Source organism: Accipiter gentilis, chromosome 7 (assembly GCF_929443795.1).
Source record: "Accipiter gentilis chromosome 7, bAccGen1.1, whole genome shotgun sequence".
In the NCBI taxonomy this organism is placed as follows: domain Eukaryota; kingdom Metazoa; phylum Chordata; class Aves; order Accipitriformes; family Accipitridae; genus Astur; species Astur gentilis.
Window position 1 is genome coordinate 26,455,590 of NC_064886.1, and position 19,922 is coordinate 26,475,511.

At 34.7% G+C, this 19,922-nt stretch overlaps 1 protein-coding gene across 1 annotated transcript in view; it reads left to right on the top strand.

Moving 5' to 3' along the window:
- RPGRIP1L (RPGRIP1 like) overlaps window positions 1-14,482 on the top strand; it is an 83,828-nt gene extending 69,346 nt beyond the window's left edge. The window contains exons 26-28 of the mRNA XM_049806740.1: window positions 1,424-1,508; window positions 8,547-8,680; window positions 12,148-14,482. Of these exons, the coding sequence (XP_049662697.1) occupies window positions 1,424-1,508; window positions 8,547-8,680; window positions 12,148-12,251 (323 nt within the window). The 3' untranslated portion in view covers window positions 12,252-14,482. The remainder of the gene's footprint in view (window positions 1-1,423; window positions 1,509-8,546; window positions 8,681-12,147) is intronic.
- The last annotated feature ends 5,440 nt before the right edge of the window (window positions 14,483-19,922 follow it).

Genomic DNA, 19,922 nt, shown 5'->3' on the forward strand with positions numbered 1-19,922 from the left:
TCTTAGTAGATAAAAAGGTGTTAAATTGCAGATTCCTTTGAATGATTCAGATACTAATTGTACTGTCTGTTTTCGGAAAGTAACTTATTTCTAATAGCGATTCTGCCAGCCAGGTAAGACCCCAGGAGCAGCTTTGGAGAAAACTGGAGAACCAGTAGCTCTGGAAGGTGTGCTTCCTAGAAGGACTTTTCTAGAGATATGTCCCTCAATAAATCCCTCCACAAGGAATTAATTTGAGCCTTCTTATCTCTATTTTTTTACTCCTGTATTCCAGTACTCTCTGCTCCTTGGTAGAATTGGTAATTGCTGTTCATACAAATAAGTTTATTTTGATTAGTAGAAGGCAGTATGAAATATGTTAAAGATTTCTGTCAGCATGTAGGAAAAGGAAACCTTATTGTGATGTGGAGAGTGAAAAAGAGCTTTTTTGAGTACAGTGGCAGAGTAACTAGAAGAGAGTGAATATTAAAGATATTGGAATTTAAAGACAAATTTCTAGCTCCTTCTCCTGCCCTCAAAACCAAATAAAAAATGTTCTGAAGAGGTGTGTTTGTTTCTCAGAGGGTTTATATTAATTCTAGTTCTGTCCTAGCAAAATTTTTTCAGCTGTATTTTGAACTGGGGCGGGGGGGGGGGTGGGGGGGGGGAGGAGAGTAATCCTTTAACACTGTTTTTCAATTTTTGCATCCTGAATTTTTATAATCTTTCCCAGTAGTTTACTGATACTTGTAGGCTGATACCATTTGCAAGAAGGCAGCTAGTTTCTTAATATAAGATGCCCAAAAACTTCTTAAAGAATTTCATAAAACCCTGTCTCTCATTTTTTCCAAACCAAGGCTATTTTTTACTGTGGGTCATATTAATGGTACAAAAATTAAAAGTTGGTCCTTGTGTTTGTATTTTAAATTAAAACAATAAAAGGCTTTCAGAGCATTCACATGCTCCCCAGGCTGTGGATTTTGTCCAGTCCATTGGTCTAGATGTTTCTCTTACTGAAATATTGTGGCAGGAAAGGAGGATTAAATTACTAAGGCTGTCAAAAAGGACAAGAACTCTGCCATACATTATCATTATCACTAGCTTCCTCAGTGGAAGAAAATGCAGTAAATCACTTCAAATACAAAGCAATAAAGACCACTGGCTTTTAAAATCATGACTGCTATTGCCATTAACAGAAAATGACAGCTATGTGGCATGCTTAGATGCCTCTTGTATCTTTTTTGACAGTGTGCACATAAACCTGCCAGTGACACGCCATTAGATCACATGACCTTTCAAATTTGATTCTAACATTGTTGCTTTTCCTTAGGAAAGAGAAGGGAAAGAAATGGTTATTTTTCTTTGTTCTTATTTTCATGTTCTTTCTTCTAAAAGATGAAAAATAATTGATAACTAATTATATTAATTCCAATTTGCTTTGCAGTGATACATGTGGATAAGGCAAACAATCATGCAAGAAGAGAGTATCTCAAGTCTATGCTTCTAAAGCCAGATCTACATACTGACAGGTACATATTAGAGCTGAGTAACTCTGTAAAAGGTCTTTGTAAATAATGCTTATAGTTTGCCTTGTTGTTTGACTCTATTGAGGAGGTATCCCTGAGAAGTTAGTACATAACTAACTAAGAGACGATTTTGTTTCAGCTAGGAATGGTACCTACGTTCTGATGTGGCAATTGATCTACATTTCTTCCCTGAGTAGGTTCATGTGGCATGGAATATTGCAACCTCTCTTAATGTTGTTTCAGTGCTGTGCTTTGGTTTTGTTGGTTTGGGTTTTGGTTGTTTTTTTAACAACCTCATTTTGCAAAAGAGAGATTTTATCATTAGCATTCTATCAATAATGAATTTGAAAAGCACATATCTACCTGATGGTAGAGAAATACATCTGTTGTTTTCTGAATTCAGAGTACTAAAAGGAGTGCAAGAGCTTCAGGAAGTGTTCCTTGGCCCTAGAATTTTCAAAAACCTTTTTTTTTTTTTTTTTTTTTGATGCAGCAGGCATCTATTATATGAATACATAGGAGAAAGAGTATGAATTAGTCTTGTCCAAGCTCATAATAATAAGTTTGTTCTCATTCAGATTTTTTGATTGAGATAGCATGTGCATTGCTTTGAAAGAATGAATGACATCCTTTGATTCTGTTTCCTCTTGAAGGTCAATCTTCATTAAAGTGGAACAGTTATTAATTTAAAGATCCATTTAATTTGCAGAAGAGTAGAATACTTGCTGATCACATTTGAAGTGTGGGATTTACTTGTAAATCTTTTAAATACATATTTATTCACAAATCACAGATTCACTCCGTACTAAGAGAATGATCTCTTCATTCCATTTCCTTTCTAAAGCTGAGTTTCATGTCTTGGTCAGAAAACAAGTTTCACTGGAATGGAGCAGGGAACACCATTAAATGATTACCTGTTGGGATGGAAATATCATAGCAAAACATTCTTAGGTTTGGAGATTTAAAAAAAAAAAAAAAAGTCTTCACTTAAAAGACGTCATCTGCTTGCTTATTACCGTATAGATTTGGACAGTGGGTAACATGTTCTACTAAGAATTTAACAATACTGAGGACAAAATATACTTTTTTTCCTGAGGGGTAGTTTAGCAAAAGAAAATAGCTAGTCTGTGGGCTGCAATTTAACCTACAAATACTTAGGTACTAAATATTTAACAAACCTAAGGTAAAAATAAGGTAAAATAACAGCAGCAAGCTTTTTCCCACAACAGAAACATTCGTCTTTTATGTGTTCCATCATGGTACTGTCCTCTGTGTGACCAGGTAGGTTATTTTATGCATTTATCGGTGTGTCTAGTTTGGTCTGTGGTGAAATTTCAATTCTGTATTGACTAAATAGCAAGGCAGGAAGTTCATCAGTAGTCCAGTTCCTCACTTTATCCTAGCGAGACGACCACCAAGAAACAAAATTTATGGAAAGATTCTGCCTATTCACCGAATGTTTTCAACTCTATGCATTTTAAACCTGGCCTAGTTACATCTTCAACACATGTTTTCTATCATAAGCCTTACAAACTAATATCAAAGCTTTTTTAGCTGAAACAGGAACTGAACTAAACTAAAGCTTTAAAGCTCAGGAAACCAAATTATCATGGATATAAATATCATTTAAAATTGCCTGCACATGGTTTAGCCTGACACTTTATTGGTGTTACTGCTATGCTAGATTATAGGAGCATAGATAGTGTATTATGTATATTAAGTGGTGCATTAAGTTTTCAGGTGAACTTGCTTCCTGTCACAATAAATGTTGTTAGAAATGGTACTCAAGATTTGGGTCCATATTAGAACATAAATAAATAGATACATCACGTCCTATCTTTGTCTTCCAAAAGGAGAGACACTTTAATGAAAACCCCTTGGAAAAGATAAATATTCTCAGGTGTTAAAAGAGATATTAATATAATACATAAAATTACTGCTAAGCCAAAGTTGCAACTATAATCTAATCCTATAGTTGAAACAGGAGTCAACTTGGCCCTGAAAATAATGCATTTCACAGCTTTGTACTGTTTTAGTTTATACTTACAAATAAATAAATACAGATTGGCATGGCATTTATATGGGAAAGTGTGTTTGAATCATAGATTTGTTTAGGTTGGAAAAGAACTTTAAGATCATCTAGTCCAACTGTTAACACTGCCAAGTCCACCACTAAACCATGTCCCTAATTGCCACATCTACATGTCTTTTAAATACCTCCAGGGATGGTGACTCAACCACTTCTCTGGGCAGCCTGTCCCAATGCTTGACAGCCCTTTTGGTGAAGAAATTTTTCCTAATATCCAATCTATAAATTTGTTGGGAGTGGGATTTACTGTTCATGAAAGATAAGATTTCACAACAAAGTTGATTTTTCTCTTTCAATTTCATTTCTTGATATGGAATCATCATAAGTGTTTACTAGAAATGTTGATATTTTTTTTTTTGTTCCACATTTGAATAAATGGCTTTAGTGGCAGAAAATGCAAGAATATTCAGTATTCAAGAAAATCAAGAAAACATGCTGCTAAATAGAATGATATAAAATCTAAGATATATGAGCATAAGGTAGTAGGAGACTAGGCAGACTTTTTAAAATCCTCTTTAGGTTAGTAATTGTTGCATACCACGAAGATGGTTCTTCTCTTTTGACAAGCATCTTTGTCTTTACGTTTTCAGACAGACAATATCTCTATCATGAATATGGAAATTTTGTCAGAACGCTTGCTTTTCCTTATAGCTGTAGTGTGTGACATGGGTACCTTTTTTGTTTTGTTTCTTTGTCTGAACAATAGGGATTCAAATTACATTCCTTATATATGTTAGGAAGCTATACTTACTAGTATTTGTAAAACTTTGCAAAAAACAAAGGATACAAAATTATTATCTTATTTTATCATCTGAACCCCATAGTTATTTCCTTAGATGTTCAAGTCTTTAAGTCGGTTAATAACAGGAAGCATTTCTGGCAGTCCATTTAATTTATTGTGATTGTGTCATAGTTATCTTTTATTCTTCATCCTGTCTGTATTCCACTGTTGCCTTTCAGCATTTTAAGAGCGTAGAAATTTGGGCTATACAGAGAAACTTACCTGATATTCCTCATGTCAGATTGTACTTGCAATGCTTGCAGTCATGGTGGTAGAGTATATGCTTTTCTGACAAGTGTCAAAAGAGACATATGTGAAGAATGGAGGAATCCATTCTTCTAACAGTCACCCTGCTGTGCTAACAAGAGTGAACAGGTTTATGCAAGAGGTTTCCAGGCTGATCCTGACAGGTGCATCATTTCTTGATAGGAAATGATTGTTACTCCAAGAAATTGACTATATGAAGTCATTGTTCTCCAAAGTAACAGAATCTATGCATCCATGTTATAGGAGTATAGAGATGTGTACAGTGTTAGCTTCACATTAATATACTATATTAACACACAGGTTTTCTCCCTGCTGCTTAAAAATGACTGATCTCTGGAATAAAGAATTAGAATCAAATTCATCTACATCACAGCTTTTCTTCAGGCACTCTAAATTCCCTGCCGGTGATAACACCTTTAAGTGTTATCATAACAACATCGATAAATATTTGTCCAGGTTTTTCTTCTTCGTTGTAAAGCACATTTTAAGCTTAAGGCAGTTTTTATTTTTTTACTTTTCTTTTGGCCCTTTATTAGCAGACAAGTTTCATTTAGTTCTCTAGTCTTTCTTGCAGTGGCTAGCAAATATCTTCCCGCACAGTACTTTTAACAGAATGTCAAGATTCCTTCTTATTCTGTCAGCAGGCATGGGATTCCTGCAAGGAAGTGAGTACTGATACCTGGTGTTACAGAAAAGAAATGTGGAAATGAGCTAGAGAGAAAGTCTAGGATCCTAGAGAGAAGTATGGGAGAGAAACACTATACATAGCTTTATTTATGTAAGAAATCCTAGTATGAATTTGATATTCCAACATATATCAAAGCTTCTTACATAAGTGAGGCACTGTTAAGGTAAGATGAGACACTAGCAGCACGTTTGTACATTCTGTGCTGAAGCAGAGTGAGAAGCCTGTTCACGTCCAGCATGTTCCAAGGCATTGTAAACTGTCTTTTTAGCCAGTTCAACCTGAAAACAAAACTGTTGCAATTTTTGGCAAATGAAGAAAACAAGTTAAAGCATACTGAACATCATATTTAAATATTTTCTAAACTGAAAGCATTTGTAATATTTTTTTTAAATATAGAAGTTAAAGTGATTGCGGTACCATTCTTGCAGTCTAGTAGTTGAAGTATTCTCCTGGGATCCACAGTTCAAATCTCCTTTCTCATTAGCAGCAAAGATTTAATCCAATATTATGATCTTTTAGGCATATTGGAACTATAAGGTGTTAGAGGTGCAGTTCTTTTGATCTGTTTTGTTGAAGCTTGCTGTATTCATGTAAAATACTTGCATATGATCTGAACCAGAAAGTGGACCGGTATGAACAACTCTCCACTTTGGCTATAAGGTACTGTCCCAAATACTACTGGGCCTGCTTTTAGTTTATGCTTTAGTGAAAATTTTAGCAATAGTTGGTACCCTTAAGTGATAAAAATTAATCTAGTACTGATCTCCACCTCTTCTATAACTGTCTTAACTGCTAAGCCGGTTTGTCCAATTGATTTGATTTAACATTGACAGTGAATCATAAAACAGACCTGTTCCCAATACCCAGCAATTTTATCAGTTATTCTTACAATTTTTAATTTGTTTTTATTTCATTTCGTATTTATCTTACACATCTAAGTATTTCTTTCTTTTTGATTGAATTTTGGCAGTTTTGCAGCTGCTTAGCTCTGTACCAAAAATCTTAAGTTAGATCCATTATACTCAATCAAGACACCTGCTGTTGGAAATAGCTGTGATGTTTTTCCTTCTCTGACTGCAGAAATTTTTTTTAAAGACACATATTTTCAATAGATGTCTGGGTTTAGTGACAAACAAATATTTATGTATATATTTTCTATAATAAATATTTGTTAGTAAGAGCCAAGCACAAAAATAAACTACTAGAAAAGCATATTGCAGTTGTTATGTTTAGTCTTTTAGGAGGATTTGATTATATTTTGTCTAGGATATCCTTTCCTGTAGACTTAGATTTTATGCAGCTTGATTGTTATTCATTTGTAATTATGCTTATTGTAACATTTTTCGTCTGTAAAGCTCACAAGCATTCACAGTTTAAATAACATTGCCAAGGCATACCAAAAAAGTAGTTAGCTCTGAATTCCTGTCATTTTATCTGTCTCGGCGTTTTTGGCCCCAACACAAGCCACTGACTTAAGGCAGCTCCAGCACAATACTGGAATAAATGTGTTTTAAAAGAAAAGCCATACTTGGATGTAATGAGTGTAATTTAAGTTCACAGAAGAAATGCAAATATTTTGTGTAGTTGATAAGCTTAGATGTTTGGGATGGACAAACAGGCTGTTTAGACAGCCCAGTAAATACTCAAGGGCCTTTGTATCCAGGCTGTACTCATGGGTAGTTTTTTATGTGCAAGACAAGAACAGAATAACGAAGATAAAATATGAGAGGTACTGGTCAGAGGGAACAAGTGCAGGACAAATTGCTGTGTAAGGTCCAACTTTAAATAATGAATACACAAGACAACATTAGAAAGATACTATTTTGAGAGAACTGCATTTAAGTTCCTGTTATTTTTGTGGAATGTGTTCTTGGCTAGAATATGCTCTCCAAGTATCTAAATGAGGTGTGAAAATTCTTAATAACTTTCAGCGAAATATTTTACACTTGGTGTTTAGAAGTACTTGCTTCATTGAATATGGCTGACATTTCTGATATCAGGAAAATGTTTGATATGGTTTGTCTTTCTCAATTCTTTATCTCATGTCTCCCACACCACTTAGTGTAAAGCCAACAAAATGCATGGCTTAAAATTTACTGAGACTAAATCTACATTATCAAGTAGTGCAGACCAGAGACTCTCTAGTGCAAAGCAGTTGTTGCTAATGGTCTGATATTCACAGTACACAGATTTTTAGGATGATTTGGAGAATTCAGAAAACTTGTGATCCTACTGACTGAATGTCTATCACAGTGGATTACTGCATTAGGGGTAGGTACTCCTGGAGCACACCTTCAGTTTCATTTAGCCCAGAAAGCCAATTAATGTGCTCCAAGACAAATGCAAATATAGGACCACAATTGGGGACAACTGAAAAGTTTTACTTCATAAGCATGCTCCACATCAAAGCTGAAATAATCATACAGGTTCATCTTATATGGCCCAACTGAATTAAAGTAGTTGAACATTTTTAACAAGTTTATGGTATTACAAGGTTTTAACCAAGAAAACATAATTACATTTAATATAAACCTTCCATTTTTGCTTATGAATTGTTTTTATTTCTATACATCAAATAATTTGCATGGTATGCAGTGTAAAAAATTTGAAAAACAAACAAACAAAACCCCAAACCAACCAACCAAAAAAAAAAACCTACAAAGAAATCCCTAACTATATTTTTAGATATTTTATATAAATAAGTTTTGCTATACAGGCCTCAAAGAACATAGATACAGTCTTGATTTTTACCTATGGGGGGTAAATAGAAAGAAATTAAGTGATTTGAACAGTTGATTTAGCAGTTGAGCTAAACAAATGTACAAGTTTCAAATGTGAAAAAGTCCTTAATCCTTAGACTATTCTGCCCGTCACTGGCATATGAACAAGAATTGTGGCACAGGGTGGTGAGGAGGGGGCAGAAAAATGAAACACTTCTATAAGCCTGCAGTTCTGTGGTTACAACCTCTCTGTCCTTCTAGTATTGCTAAATAATGCTAAAGAAGGAGGGACGATTTAAAAGAAAGGGTCTCAGACTATTCTTGTCATGGAAAATGTTGAATATAATCAATAAACAGTTCTGGTTTATGCTTAACTTATAAAATAAAGTGTGGTTTTTTGCCTTTTTTCTGGTTTTTGAGTTAATTTTCAACCCTTTTTGAAGGTAAAATATCTTTTTTTCTTTTTCTTTTTTTTTTTTTCCCCTTTTATGCTTAGCCTACGATTTACAGTGGTCAGTGATCCCCCAGAAGATGAACAGGATCTTGAATGTGAAGATATCGGTTTTGCTTATGTCAGTTTGAGAGAGATATTCCAGAATCAAAGAGATATCATTGAGCAAGATATTGATGGTAAATTTTAGAGATTACTTTCTTGTAACGTTTTGTAACCTAAAAATTATTTGTTGAATTTCTGTTTTTCTCTGCAAGCTTTACTGTGCAAGTGATTGTCTAACATTGTTTCAATAAGAAATTCTTTAATATTAACTAATGGCTTCCACGTTTGTTTGCAAAAGTCTGCCAAAACCATGTACTATTGTTATTCCTTAAAATCTGTTTAAAAAAACCCAACAAAACAAACCAGCATTCCCAGCTCATAATAATTAGTTTATAAAACCTAAGAACTTTCAGGACATGTCCACTTATAATTTTCTATTCTGTATAACATCATGCTAGTAAGCCTACAAATATGCATTTTGTTATTAAAATTTATGCCAGTAATTCTGTATTGCTAATGTCTATATTTTATTTGATGTTATGTTATAAACCCCAGAGTACCTCAAGCTTGTGTCCTCCATATGAAACCTGTATCAGAGGCAATATGAAATACTGGTGGCTTTGGTTAGGTATCAGTTTAGAGTAAGCATCCTTCTGTAACAGACTATGACTGAACTTTCACTGTGACTCATGAAAGCAAGACGAGGTGAGTAGGAGGTGTGGAATCTTCCATTTCCTGGGTCTTAGGACAGCATTTTTATAATGCTGATAAAAAGACCTGAGAAGGCTACTTGGTCCTTTCATAGACAGTGAAGGAAAATATTCTCCTTGCTAAGACTTTCCTATTCCCCAAGGTAGCAGGGACATGGTTATCAATGGTGCATTTTTCTCCTTACCTGTTGATCTCCATCCTCTTTCCCCGTTGTGGTAAAGCTCAGTGAAGAAGTTGAGAGTATATCTGTTATAAAACAGTTGCTCTCCTATAGTGGTGAGTGAACCAGCTTGATTATTAGACACAATGCAACCATTTTGCAAGGTACACTGTGCAACAGCAAGAATTCTAGTTGGCCCTAATACAATGACAATCTAATGTGACTTTGCTACTTTTATTGCTGTGTCTAATTACCATACCTTGAGTGGTGGGGAGCTGTGTAGTGAGGGCAAGAAATAGGCTTTCTTATCCATTTCCATTATCATGCATGATTTGCATCCATGCATGCTGCAGCTAAAATACTCAAAGTATGCATCAAAGTTCCAGGAACACGATAAGGAAAATTCTAAGAAGAATCAAATTTCCATACCCTGGAAAAATAATATACAGATTTGATGCACTTCTTACTGTGGCTGAACACTTAATCTTTTCTACACTAATAATTTTTCTCCAAGTAGTTGTACAAAAGCGCATCTCCTCCAAAAAGGTATTTCATAGTCTCTCACTGGAAAATTGTTTTTGTTATGGATTTTACAGCCATAATTCCCATTGTCATAATTCCCATTTGATACGATTGATTAGTGATATAAATATAATTTTGTACCCTTGAAAGTCACCTTTCACAAAACTCTTAAAAGTCCTGATCGTCACCTGAGATAATTATTATGACAGGAAGGACTGGTTTTTGTTACTAGTTGTTAGTTAGTTGTTACTTAGTTACTAGTTACTTGTTCTGTCCAAAGGTAATCATTACTATGTAATGACAACTACTTCAATATTGTGAGGAGCATTTCTTCCCCTGATCATAAGACATTTGAACTAATTTTTACATTGTACATTTTACATTGTTGTGTACATTATATCTATGAAAGTGATAGTAATAGATAGAAATAATTTTATTCTTATTTCTGTCCACACTTCTCCCTTTCCCTGCAGATGCTGTACAGTTTAGATTTTCTCTTTATTGCATCCATACCATATTTTCTGAAAATTTAGACATTTCGGACAATTGAAATTAATTTTATGTTAATATATGTCGGATCACAATAAAAGTGGAATATATCAATATATTTTCTTGGACAAAGTCATTGTAAAAGGACCTGTTCTTAAGATCTGGACACAGACTTCAACTAAATGTAATGGCATAATAAATAAAATTCCTAAATAATACTGTACACATTCTCTGAGGTGGCTGTTGGTCTGAGGGAAAAAGAATAAACCTAGTCACAGGTAAATTCATAGGACACTACCACATGAAGATCTAATCATTCTTAAGTTAGATACCATAAACTTCCTTCATTCTTTTTGAGGACTGCAAACGTATATCTTTTTCATATCTTGTTCATTTCATTGCTGATTGTGTGGAAGTGGCCTACATGAAATTTGAAGCAATTAAGTGAATGGCTCAGCAAGAGGCTGGATGGAAAAGAATATAGACAAGACATATAACAATATGTCTCAGAGATAATATGACAATGTTAAAACTAAGAAAATAGAATTAATGTTGTCTTCTGATATCATTAATCACAGTTATCCTACCATTCTTATAAGTAAAAAAGAATAATGTCCCCTGAAGTCTGTTCTTTAAGTTGACAGTTCACTGAGTGATTTGTCAAGGATATATACAAAGTGGTTTGGATTGCTAAGAATAGCATCCAGTCTGTCCTATAATAGCTCTATCAACAAAGTAAAAGATGGAAGGTTTATCCCATGTTTTTTTCTTCTCCAAACCTCTTCTGAGCTGTCCCCAGGAGCCTACAAGTTGTAGCATGTCCCAGAGTACCTATCCCACATTATATAGTAAATACATAACCTTGCCATTTGTCTGCTGTATAATTTGCTTTGAAAAGATGTGCTGTCAAGATTATTTGTTTTTATTCAAATCCCTTCTAGTGTCATTTTAGGCAGCCTCATTGCTTTTTATGGAGGATTGGAAAGAGCCTCATTTTTTACTGTTAGCAGCATGTTTTTAATCACAACAGCAGAGATTGTGGCCCTCTAGGCTTACTTAGATATTGTAAAAGAGTGCAATTTTAAATCATGTTAGCTAATTTCTGTAAAATAGAAATTTTAAATACTACTTTAAAACCCACATACACAAAGATGAAGGTAGTTAAATAGTCTAAGTGAAGTACCATCTTTGTCTACACTTTACTATTTTACAACACATAGAAGACTGGAATTAAAATAATTTTGCATTGCACCAACTGGAAAAAATAATTTACTCTTAAAATACTAATAACTGTCCAGGCTGATTTGGACTGGTCATACACACAGTGTAGAAAATGCATTAATTGCTGTATTTTTTACTTAAAAGTATTTATAAGCATGCATATATGTCTTTAATAGAATTTGGAACATCTATATTTACGTATTGTGAAAAAGAATTAATTTAGGCAATTATCATACAGATATTTTTCTTTATTTCACAGTTAATTCCAACACTAATACTTTTATTCATGTACATTCTCATTCTTAGAGTACTCAGTTTCCAGTACGTTGAGTGCCTGCCTGAACTGGAAGATTTCATTTTTATTTCTTCTTTTTTTCTCTTTTTTTAAGCATATGCTAGGTGCCTTTTAATCTGTCCAAATGCTAAAGAAAATAATCAGAACAAAAGCAAAACCTTAAATGAAATTGCTAATGCTGTTTTCTGATGTTTCCTTTCTAGTTTTCGACTCACAAGATGATAGTACAGTAATTGGAAAGCTCAAAGTAACAGTGGAAGCCCTCCATGCGCTGCGTTCAGTCTATGAGGAATGCAGAGATGACTAGGAGGCATGAAAGGGAAGTTTGCCTACAGAAGTTCCTTCTCCCAGTGTAAATACATGCTTGATAGTACTTCAAAGATGAGATCTTTGTAATTCTTATAGTCTATTTAATGTATAATTTATATGAAAAGGACGCTTGATTTGTAGTTGTAAAGTTTTGTATACTTTTCAGTCTGTTTGTTTTTATATTTCCCCCCTAAGGCTAAGAATCTCTCCACAATGGACAACGTCTTGTAAATAATTAATACCTACATGATTGAATGATGTGCTTTATTTGCATTTTCAAGATTTTTTCCTACATAAAACAGTAATAAAAATGCAAGTCAAATTTTTAATTTTTAATAAAAAAACCATAAGCCTTAGAAAACTGATTAAAAATACTTTTATGTTATCCCTAATCACCCCACTAAATGGAATGCCTGTGATTAGCCTCATTAAGAATTTTATACTGTGAAGATTTTATTAAAAGCAATATATGAAAATTACTTGGATTAATGTGTTAATCTGCCTCTTTAAAATGCTAATATCCATTTTATGCACATTAAATCTCAGTATGTGTTTTCTTTGATGCATGCAGTTCCTATCAATTAAATATAAAAAATGAGGCTAGTTGCAGGACTTATTAAATTACTGCAACCTTTTTTTAAATAACTTTTAGCCTTCTACTAACATTATAATCAGCTGTTTATGATTATCATGATTTGAAGTAGGGGGAGGGAAGGCACATTCATTCTTCTGTACAGTAAAAGATTCACTTTCTGCCAACATCTGTCAAAGAACAAAAAGAAGCCATATAGTATCAGATTTTGCTTCACCTAGTTTGAGCTGTAGGGACAGGCCAACTGTGTTTTCATTTGTTTTTTGTCACTTTTAGAAACTAAATCAAACATATACAATGAATTGTTGTATCTGAATAACTGGTGTCTAGCTTGGAAAGTTAATTTTCCAGCTTTTAACCAATCTCAGTGAAGGATTTAATTGATATTTTTAATGGAGCTGTGAATCAATGCTGCAAAAGGATTGTCTCTTGAGAATGAGGTTATAATACATTTCATTTTTTAATTTACTTTTTTATTTGTCATTTTCTTCAAAGGATTTTATAGGCTGTGGATTTCCACTGTTTGCAAACAGGCTATGTTTCTTCATAAGCATATGTAAAGTATTCAGAGAGATAAGTAATTTATTAAAATCTACCTAATTTGCCGTGATATATTAAATCTCTGCTTCAGTGATCACAGACCATTTCATTTAGAGAATTAGGCATTCCCTCTTTGTGTGATTAAAGCTCTGGAAAATGAGTTCTTTGCTCCTATTTGTGAACATTCAAAGCCTGCTAATGGCAAGAAGATGGAATAGATTATGAGACAATTCATTACAGTTCAACAGAACAAAAAAAACCAGCTATAATGCAGAAATGCAAGTATGAATATCTGCATATAGTTTGAACCATCTGTGCTCTAATGGCTTCAATAATGGCTCTTCGTCTTCAGTAGGCTTTGAAATGACATCCATACAATATTAATTTGTTGATGTACATTATGAGGCCAATGGAATGAATATATTCTGACCACAGAAATCTCTGAGTTCCAACATGAATGTATGGTTGACTCCATTTTAGGACCTACCATCTTCAGTAGTACTTCTCATCCAGACTTTGCCAATCCTCACAGCATTTCATTCCTCTGGAACTTTTAGGAGACCACAGACAGCTGCATTCCTAAACCCCTTCATTCTTCAGTTAATGGCCATATGTTTGTTGTCATTTGGGCTGGCGCTTATAGTTCATCATTTTGGCCACTATTTCTAGCTTTTTTTGGCTCTGTGCATCTATATTGTCAATAAGACTGTTATTATACATTACAGTAATTTGAAACAGCTAGATTCAACACTGAGATTAACTGAGTGGCTTTTTAGAAATTTAGTTGTGGTATTCTGTCAGGAGTTTCTTATTATTCTTCTAATACTTCGCAAACCAAACTAAATATCCTGCACATAAACAAAGAAGCAAATTGTATTGAGTTTTCATGTGTGACTGTTTACTGACTTGCAGGAGAACTATGTAACTGGTGCTTGTTTTCTTCTGAAATAAACCATGTGGTAAAATTAGAAAATCAGTGATGTTCATCTCACTTAAACATTTACAGTAACACCCTTAGCACTTAATCTTCTCCATCTGAAGTGAAAACTTAGAAACCAAGCATTCGTATATTCATTAAACACAGATCTCTTCAGTAAGTTACTGCAAAATATTCCAGTTGACATTTGGTTACATTGTGTTAACTGTTCTCAGTGACTCCAACATTAACATGTATAATTTGCCTCAGGTTCCTAAACATATTTCTTTGTAAGGCTCACTATTGCTCAGTTTTGGATTTAAAAAAAATATCTTGATTTCTATTCATGTTTATTACTAAGACAGATATAATATTCAGTGAGGATTTTTCCAACAGATGGATTGTATTATCTTATGCAACATAAACATACGAACATACTAGCAAGTTTTGTTCTTGCATTAAGTAGTCTGTATTTCCAACATACTCTTAAATCTTAAGTCTAAATGCTGCACTGCGCAGGGAAAGTGGAAAATGTAATCTAGTACTATTTTGTCCAGATTTTAGCTATGAATAGCTTGAAGAAAACTTATATCTATGTACTCTCTAGCCTAAGGGAAAAAGTATCCTTTTTTGTGTGCGATATGTTAGTAAGCACAATTCTTTTTCTATTTTAAAAAAGGAGCCTTATGAATGCTGGATAATACCATATTTTAAAAAGTTGCTTAATTAGAATTAATTTTTGTGGAATAGCTAAATTTTTTCCATGGTGTAACTTGGATGCCACAGTGGTCCTGCGTAAGATGAATTGGGCAGGGTCAGATGATCAGTTTTGTTATTTTATATGTTTTCCCATTAATTGTTACAGCTTGTAGCTTTGCTGTGATATCTTCTTACGTGATATAATAGCTGCTATTCTCTGTGTGTCCCAGGTATGTTTATCAAGATGGAAACTTAAGTTTAGCTCAAAAAAAAACCCCTCTTTTCTTTTTCTTTTTTTTTTTTTTTAATGTTGCTTTTAACCTGTTATAACCTTAACTTAGGGATGGAAGTTAAAAGCAAGTGCATCATGAACCAAGGTAACATCTGTGTGAACTCAGTCAATTTTCCTGTACAGTAAGTTGCTGCTTATCTCATTATATGCTTATAAGAGTAGATATAACATGACAAAAATTATAATAACTTGCCTCACAGAACTTCTACAACTGAAGATCAGTATTTAAGTTAATATTACTATTGTCTTAAAATGCTTTTTATTATTTCAAGGCATAGTAAGACATTATTATAACTCAAGAATTCACCAAAGATATCAAGACTAAATATTAGCTGTTAAATTTAATTTTCTTGTTTTGTATTAGAACTGAGAAATAAATTCACATACAGACTTAAAATTGTGCAACAAACTTTATTGCATGTTTCAGAGCCAGAGAAATATTTTATGTTGCAGTTAGATCTTTTTGCAGGTGATGATAATGATTTATATATCAGTTTTTCAAGATATTCCACAAGAGAATAAATATTTTTTATAAGACTTCCTTAACATTACTGTTTATGATATACGTCTTAGTAATTAGACTAGGACTAATCCTGCAACTAATACTGAATTGAGTGCATTATGTTGCCTGTATGAAATTAATTGCAGAATGTAAGTTCAATTTGATACCTTTGTATGCATGTGATAAAATTTGCTTTTGCAGACTATGCTACAGATGTACTGCTCTGTGCTTTTCATTAGTTCCTTTCTGGTATTGCTGACAACTTTTAATTCTCTTTGCATCTTTTAAAATGGGATGAGGTAACTTTTTTAAGACCTTCATTTCATCAGAATAATTTCTCAAGGGAAGAATTTGACCTGCGTTTTGTTTCTTATTATGGTATAATCTTAGCACTCGGAGGACATGACCTTGAAAGTCACATGTAACATGGAGACTTTGGTCTTAATTTAATTTGTAAGCACCAAACCCCTAAGTTGTGCATCTGTAGGTTTTAGAGGTATGTAAAAGCTTTTCTTATTTCTGAGGTCCTTGCTGAATCATACTTCAACCTCTCAACACTTCATGGGATCAAAGTCTAACTCAGTCTTGGCAAAGTTTCATTTCAAACGAAAGCTGCTTGTAAATTATTAGATAGAAGTTGAGGATATTTTGCCTAAGAAAATAAGCAATTACGAACCTTGAAACAGAAATGCTCATAGGTTCTTAATAGTAGTAGTTCTACCACAATAATCTATCAGGATAGGATCATTCAGGTTAGAAGGGACCTCAGGTGGTCTCTAGTCCAACCTGCTGCAGGATTAGCTATAAAGTTAGACCATGTTGCTCAGGACTATGGCCAATCTGGTCTTGAAAACCTCGAAGGATGGAGACTGCATAACTTCTCTGAGCAACCTGTTCCAATGCCTGACTGTCCCCACGGTGAAAAAAGGAGACACATTTCTAAACCTTACTTCAATCCAAATTGAAGCCAAATCTAGATCTAAGTACATGAAAACAGCTTTTGCTCTTAATATACCATCTAATCACTTAATTATTTTTTTTAATTCTATGAATGGCAGAAGCATGACTTTGTCATTTGTTTCAGCTATTTAACATTTTTGAAATACAAATAACTAGGCATTTTAGTGTTGACTTTCATGCATACTGCCTTGCAGTTATGTTATCAAATTTCCATTCAGTTTTGTGAAGCAATTGACAAGAAATAGCTATGTTATTGTTAACAGTGTGATTTGCTCAGATAATTTTTCTGTAGATTTCAGTAGTAACCAATTTACTGTGGTTTATTCCTGGTTTTGTTATATTAGGCTTAGATTATTTTAAGAGTAAGAAAACAAACAAGTAAGACTGGACTCATACTGAAATTATACTCTTCATGACCTTCATTCATGAATTCTTAATATATTTTAGATTTACAAAGCAACTGTGTCCCCTCAGCTGTGAGAAACAAGGGCATTAACCTGGAACCTCTGTCCATACCCATTCTCTGTATCAAAATATATCTTACTTCAGCAGTCCATCAATAGCTGCAACAGTGCAAGACAGGTCTTGCACATGATCTGACAATGATTTGTTTAACATTTCTGTGGATTTGTAAAATAATCTATTTTCTATTTAGGCAAACTGTTATTCTTGTTGAATGCAAAATTATTTCCTTATGCATTAGAGCTACAAGAACTGAACTTTTCTTGAAAAACCATTGGAAAAATATGGTCCTTCTACTACTACTACAAAAAAAAACCAACCAAAAAAACCCCCCAAAAAACCCAAAACACAATAAAGTGAAGTTTCTTTTGCTTGAAGAACTATCACGCAACCAGTGATTATTCTGATTACTTACTCATAAGTATAAACAGCTACAATAGCTGACAGCCTTTGACTTGATAATGAAAATTCAATGAAAAACCAAAAAGGTTTTACCATGTATAGGGCAATTTTCCCAGAGAAATGAAAGGAAGAAGCAGCAATCAGCATCAGACTCCAAACACACAGTACACAAATAGTAAATAAATAATAAATAAAGAGTAAATAAACCACAGCAAACTTAAGAGAACATACAGAAAATCTTTCTACATTTTGAAAACATTGTTTAACCTTCTTTCCTCTGTAATAAGCAGTTATTGTAGTATACCAAAACCAGGCCCATTTTGAAACTTTCCAATAGGCTGATAATGTCAATGGTATAATTTACATTTTCAGATGAAATACTCAAAAATGGAACTATTTATAAAGCAGTACCAGTAGTGTATCAGCATACAGTAAATATAACCTGAGTGAGAATATATGTGGGGGGGGGTGTAGCCTATCTATATTTAAGCCAAACAAGTTAGTGTAACTTGTAATTTATCTTAGAATGGAATTTACAGTTATCTACTCAAAGTCTTTAGTAACAGAGCTTTTCACAGAAGTTTGTGAGAGTAATGAGGGATTATACTTCCACTCACAACATCAGACAAATAGGATAGAGGCCTGTGACATAGCCCCCTGTACAGCTATCAATGGATCCTACAACAGCATGCATGTTGTGGAAAGCATTGATTACTGCAGCTTTATTAAATATCTCTTCAGTATCTTCTCTTTTTGAGTTGGCCTGTTTAGGGAGAGCGTAGAAGTTGATTGTTATGAAGTCTGTAGGGTGTGAGATGTGCTGTTTCTGTTTTCATCATTCTCTAGGGGACAGTCTCCCTACAGCAGGTAAGTGGAAGGAAGACTTTTCTGCTAAAGGTGGGGTGTTTTTTTTAAATCAATGTATAGAAAGGCTTTGGGAAAAACTGACAAGAACTCCTTAGATGCTATAAACCAAAATACTTTTTGTGTTTGACTTGCACTTCAGTAAGTGGGAAGTCCACATCCTTATCAGGCCCATAACCCTATTTTTTGCACTTGGTTGATTGTAAATTTTGATGAACTTCTGGCAAGTTGCAACGGTGACAAAAAAATAGCGTGCAGGAAAATGTAGAGCAAAGAGCTGAAGTTCTTGGGGTATAGAATTAGTTTATAATTAAGAGGGCAACAGTTTGGGAGTTTCCATATTGTTACTGTGGGTAGTCTGCTAGAATTGCTGTCCTGTTGTGTTCTCAACGAACTTCAGATATCTGTAACCAGAGAGCGCTGCCTGAAAAATCACAGGATCACAGAAAGGTTGAGGCTGCAGAGGACCTCTGGAGGTCACCTCGTCCAACCCCACCATTTCCCCAAAAGTTTCTTTTCCTCACAAAAGAAAGAATCCTTGAACAGGTGCCAAATAAATGCATTTGGGATATTGGTGAAATAGAGGCTTTTAGTCAAATGAGAGATAAAATTAATTAGCCATTTTCTGGAAGCTTCCCTTCTATCTTTATGCTTATCGTGTAAGGAAATGAGGCTTTACAATTAATGAGAGAAGAAACAACTACTTGTGACTGGTCCGTTGTATTTGAGCTAATTCTACACATCACTGCCCGTCATCTGGGAGAAAGCTGGAAGGACTAGCGCTCTTTCATAACCTTTCCAGCTTCCCCTCAGGCTGTTTGAAGAAAAGCCCTGCAAGCGCAGTCCCTCTGGAGCAGAGGCAGGCCGGGCCCTCTCGGCCCAGCCGCTGTGCTGTCCCACTGCTGCCCGCTGGCCTGCCCTGCCCTAGCCAGCCCGCCTCAGAGGACGGCAGGCAGCAGCCTGGCTGCTGCGGTAGCAGATGGTGAAGACGAAGGTGGAGGTAGGATGGCTGAGATATGTCTGCCTAGAGTAAGTTAAGTGGCTGCAAAGGACGTGGTAATTTTTGAATGCCTGAGGAATATGGGCTGCTGCTTGGGATTGCTGTACGTCAGTGAGGAAATGGACAGAAAAGGGGTTGCTGAGGTAGAAGAAGTCACGTGGGAGATATCCTAGGAGGCAAGGAAGGAGAAAATATAGGATGAGGAAATGAAAAAGAAAATGGAGAGAGGAGTAAACATTGTAAAGAAGCCGGTGTCCTGTACAAAGTGAGCTTTCACGCTGAGCTGCTCCTCAGCATGTGTAACCAGGGCCGGTTTCAGATGGAGGGGAGAGGGAGGGCCGCAGGTGTTTACGCTGGAGGGGATCCTGGAGGGCCAGCAGGCAGGGGATGGTGCGAGTCTGGTTTTGTCTTTGTTCATTTGCCTGTTTTAGTATTGAGCC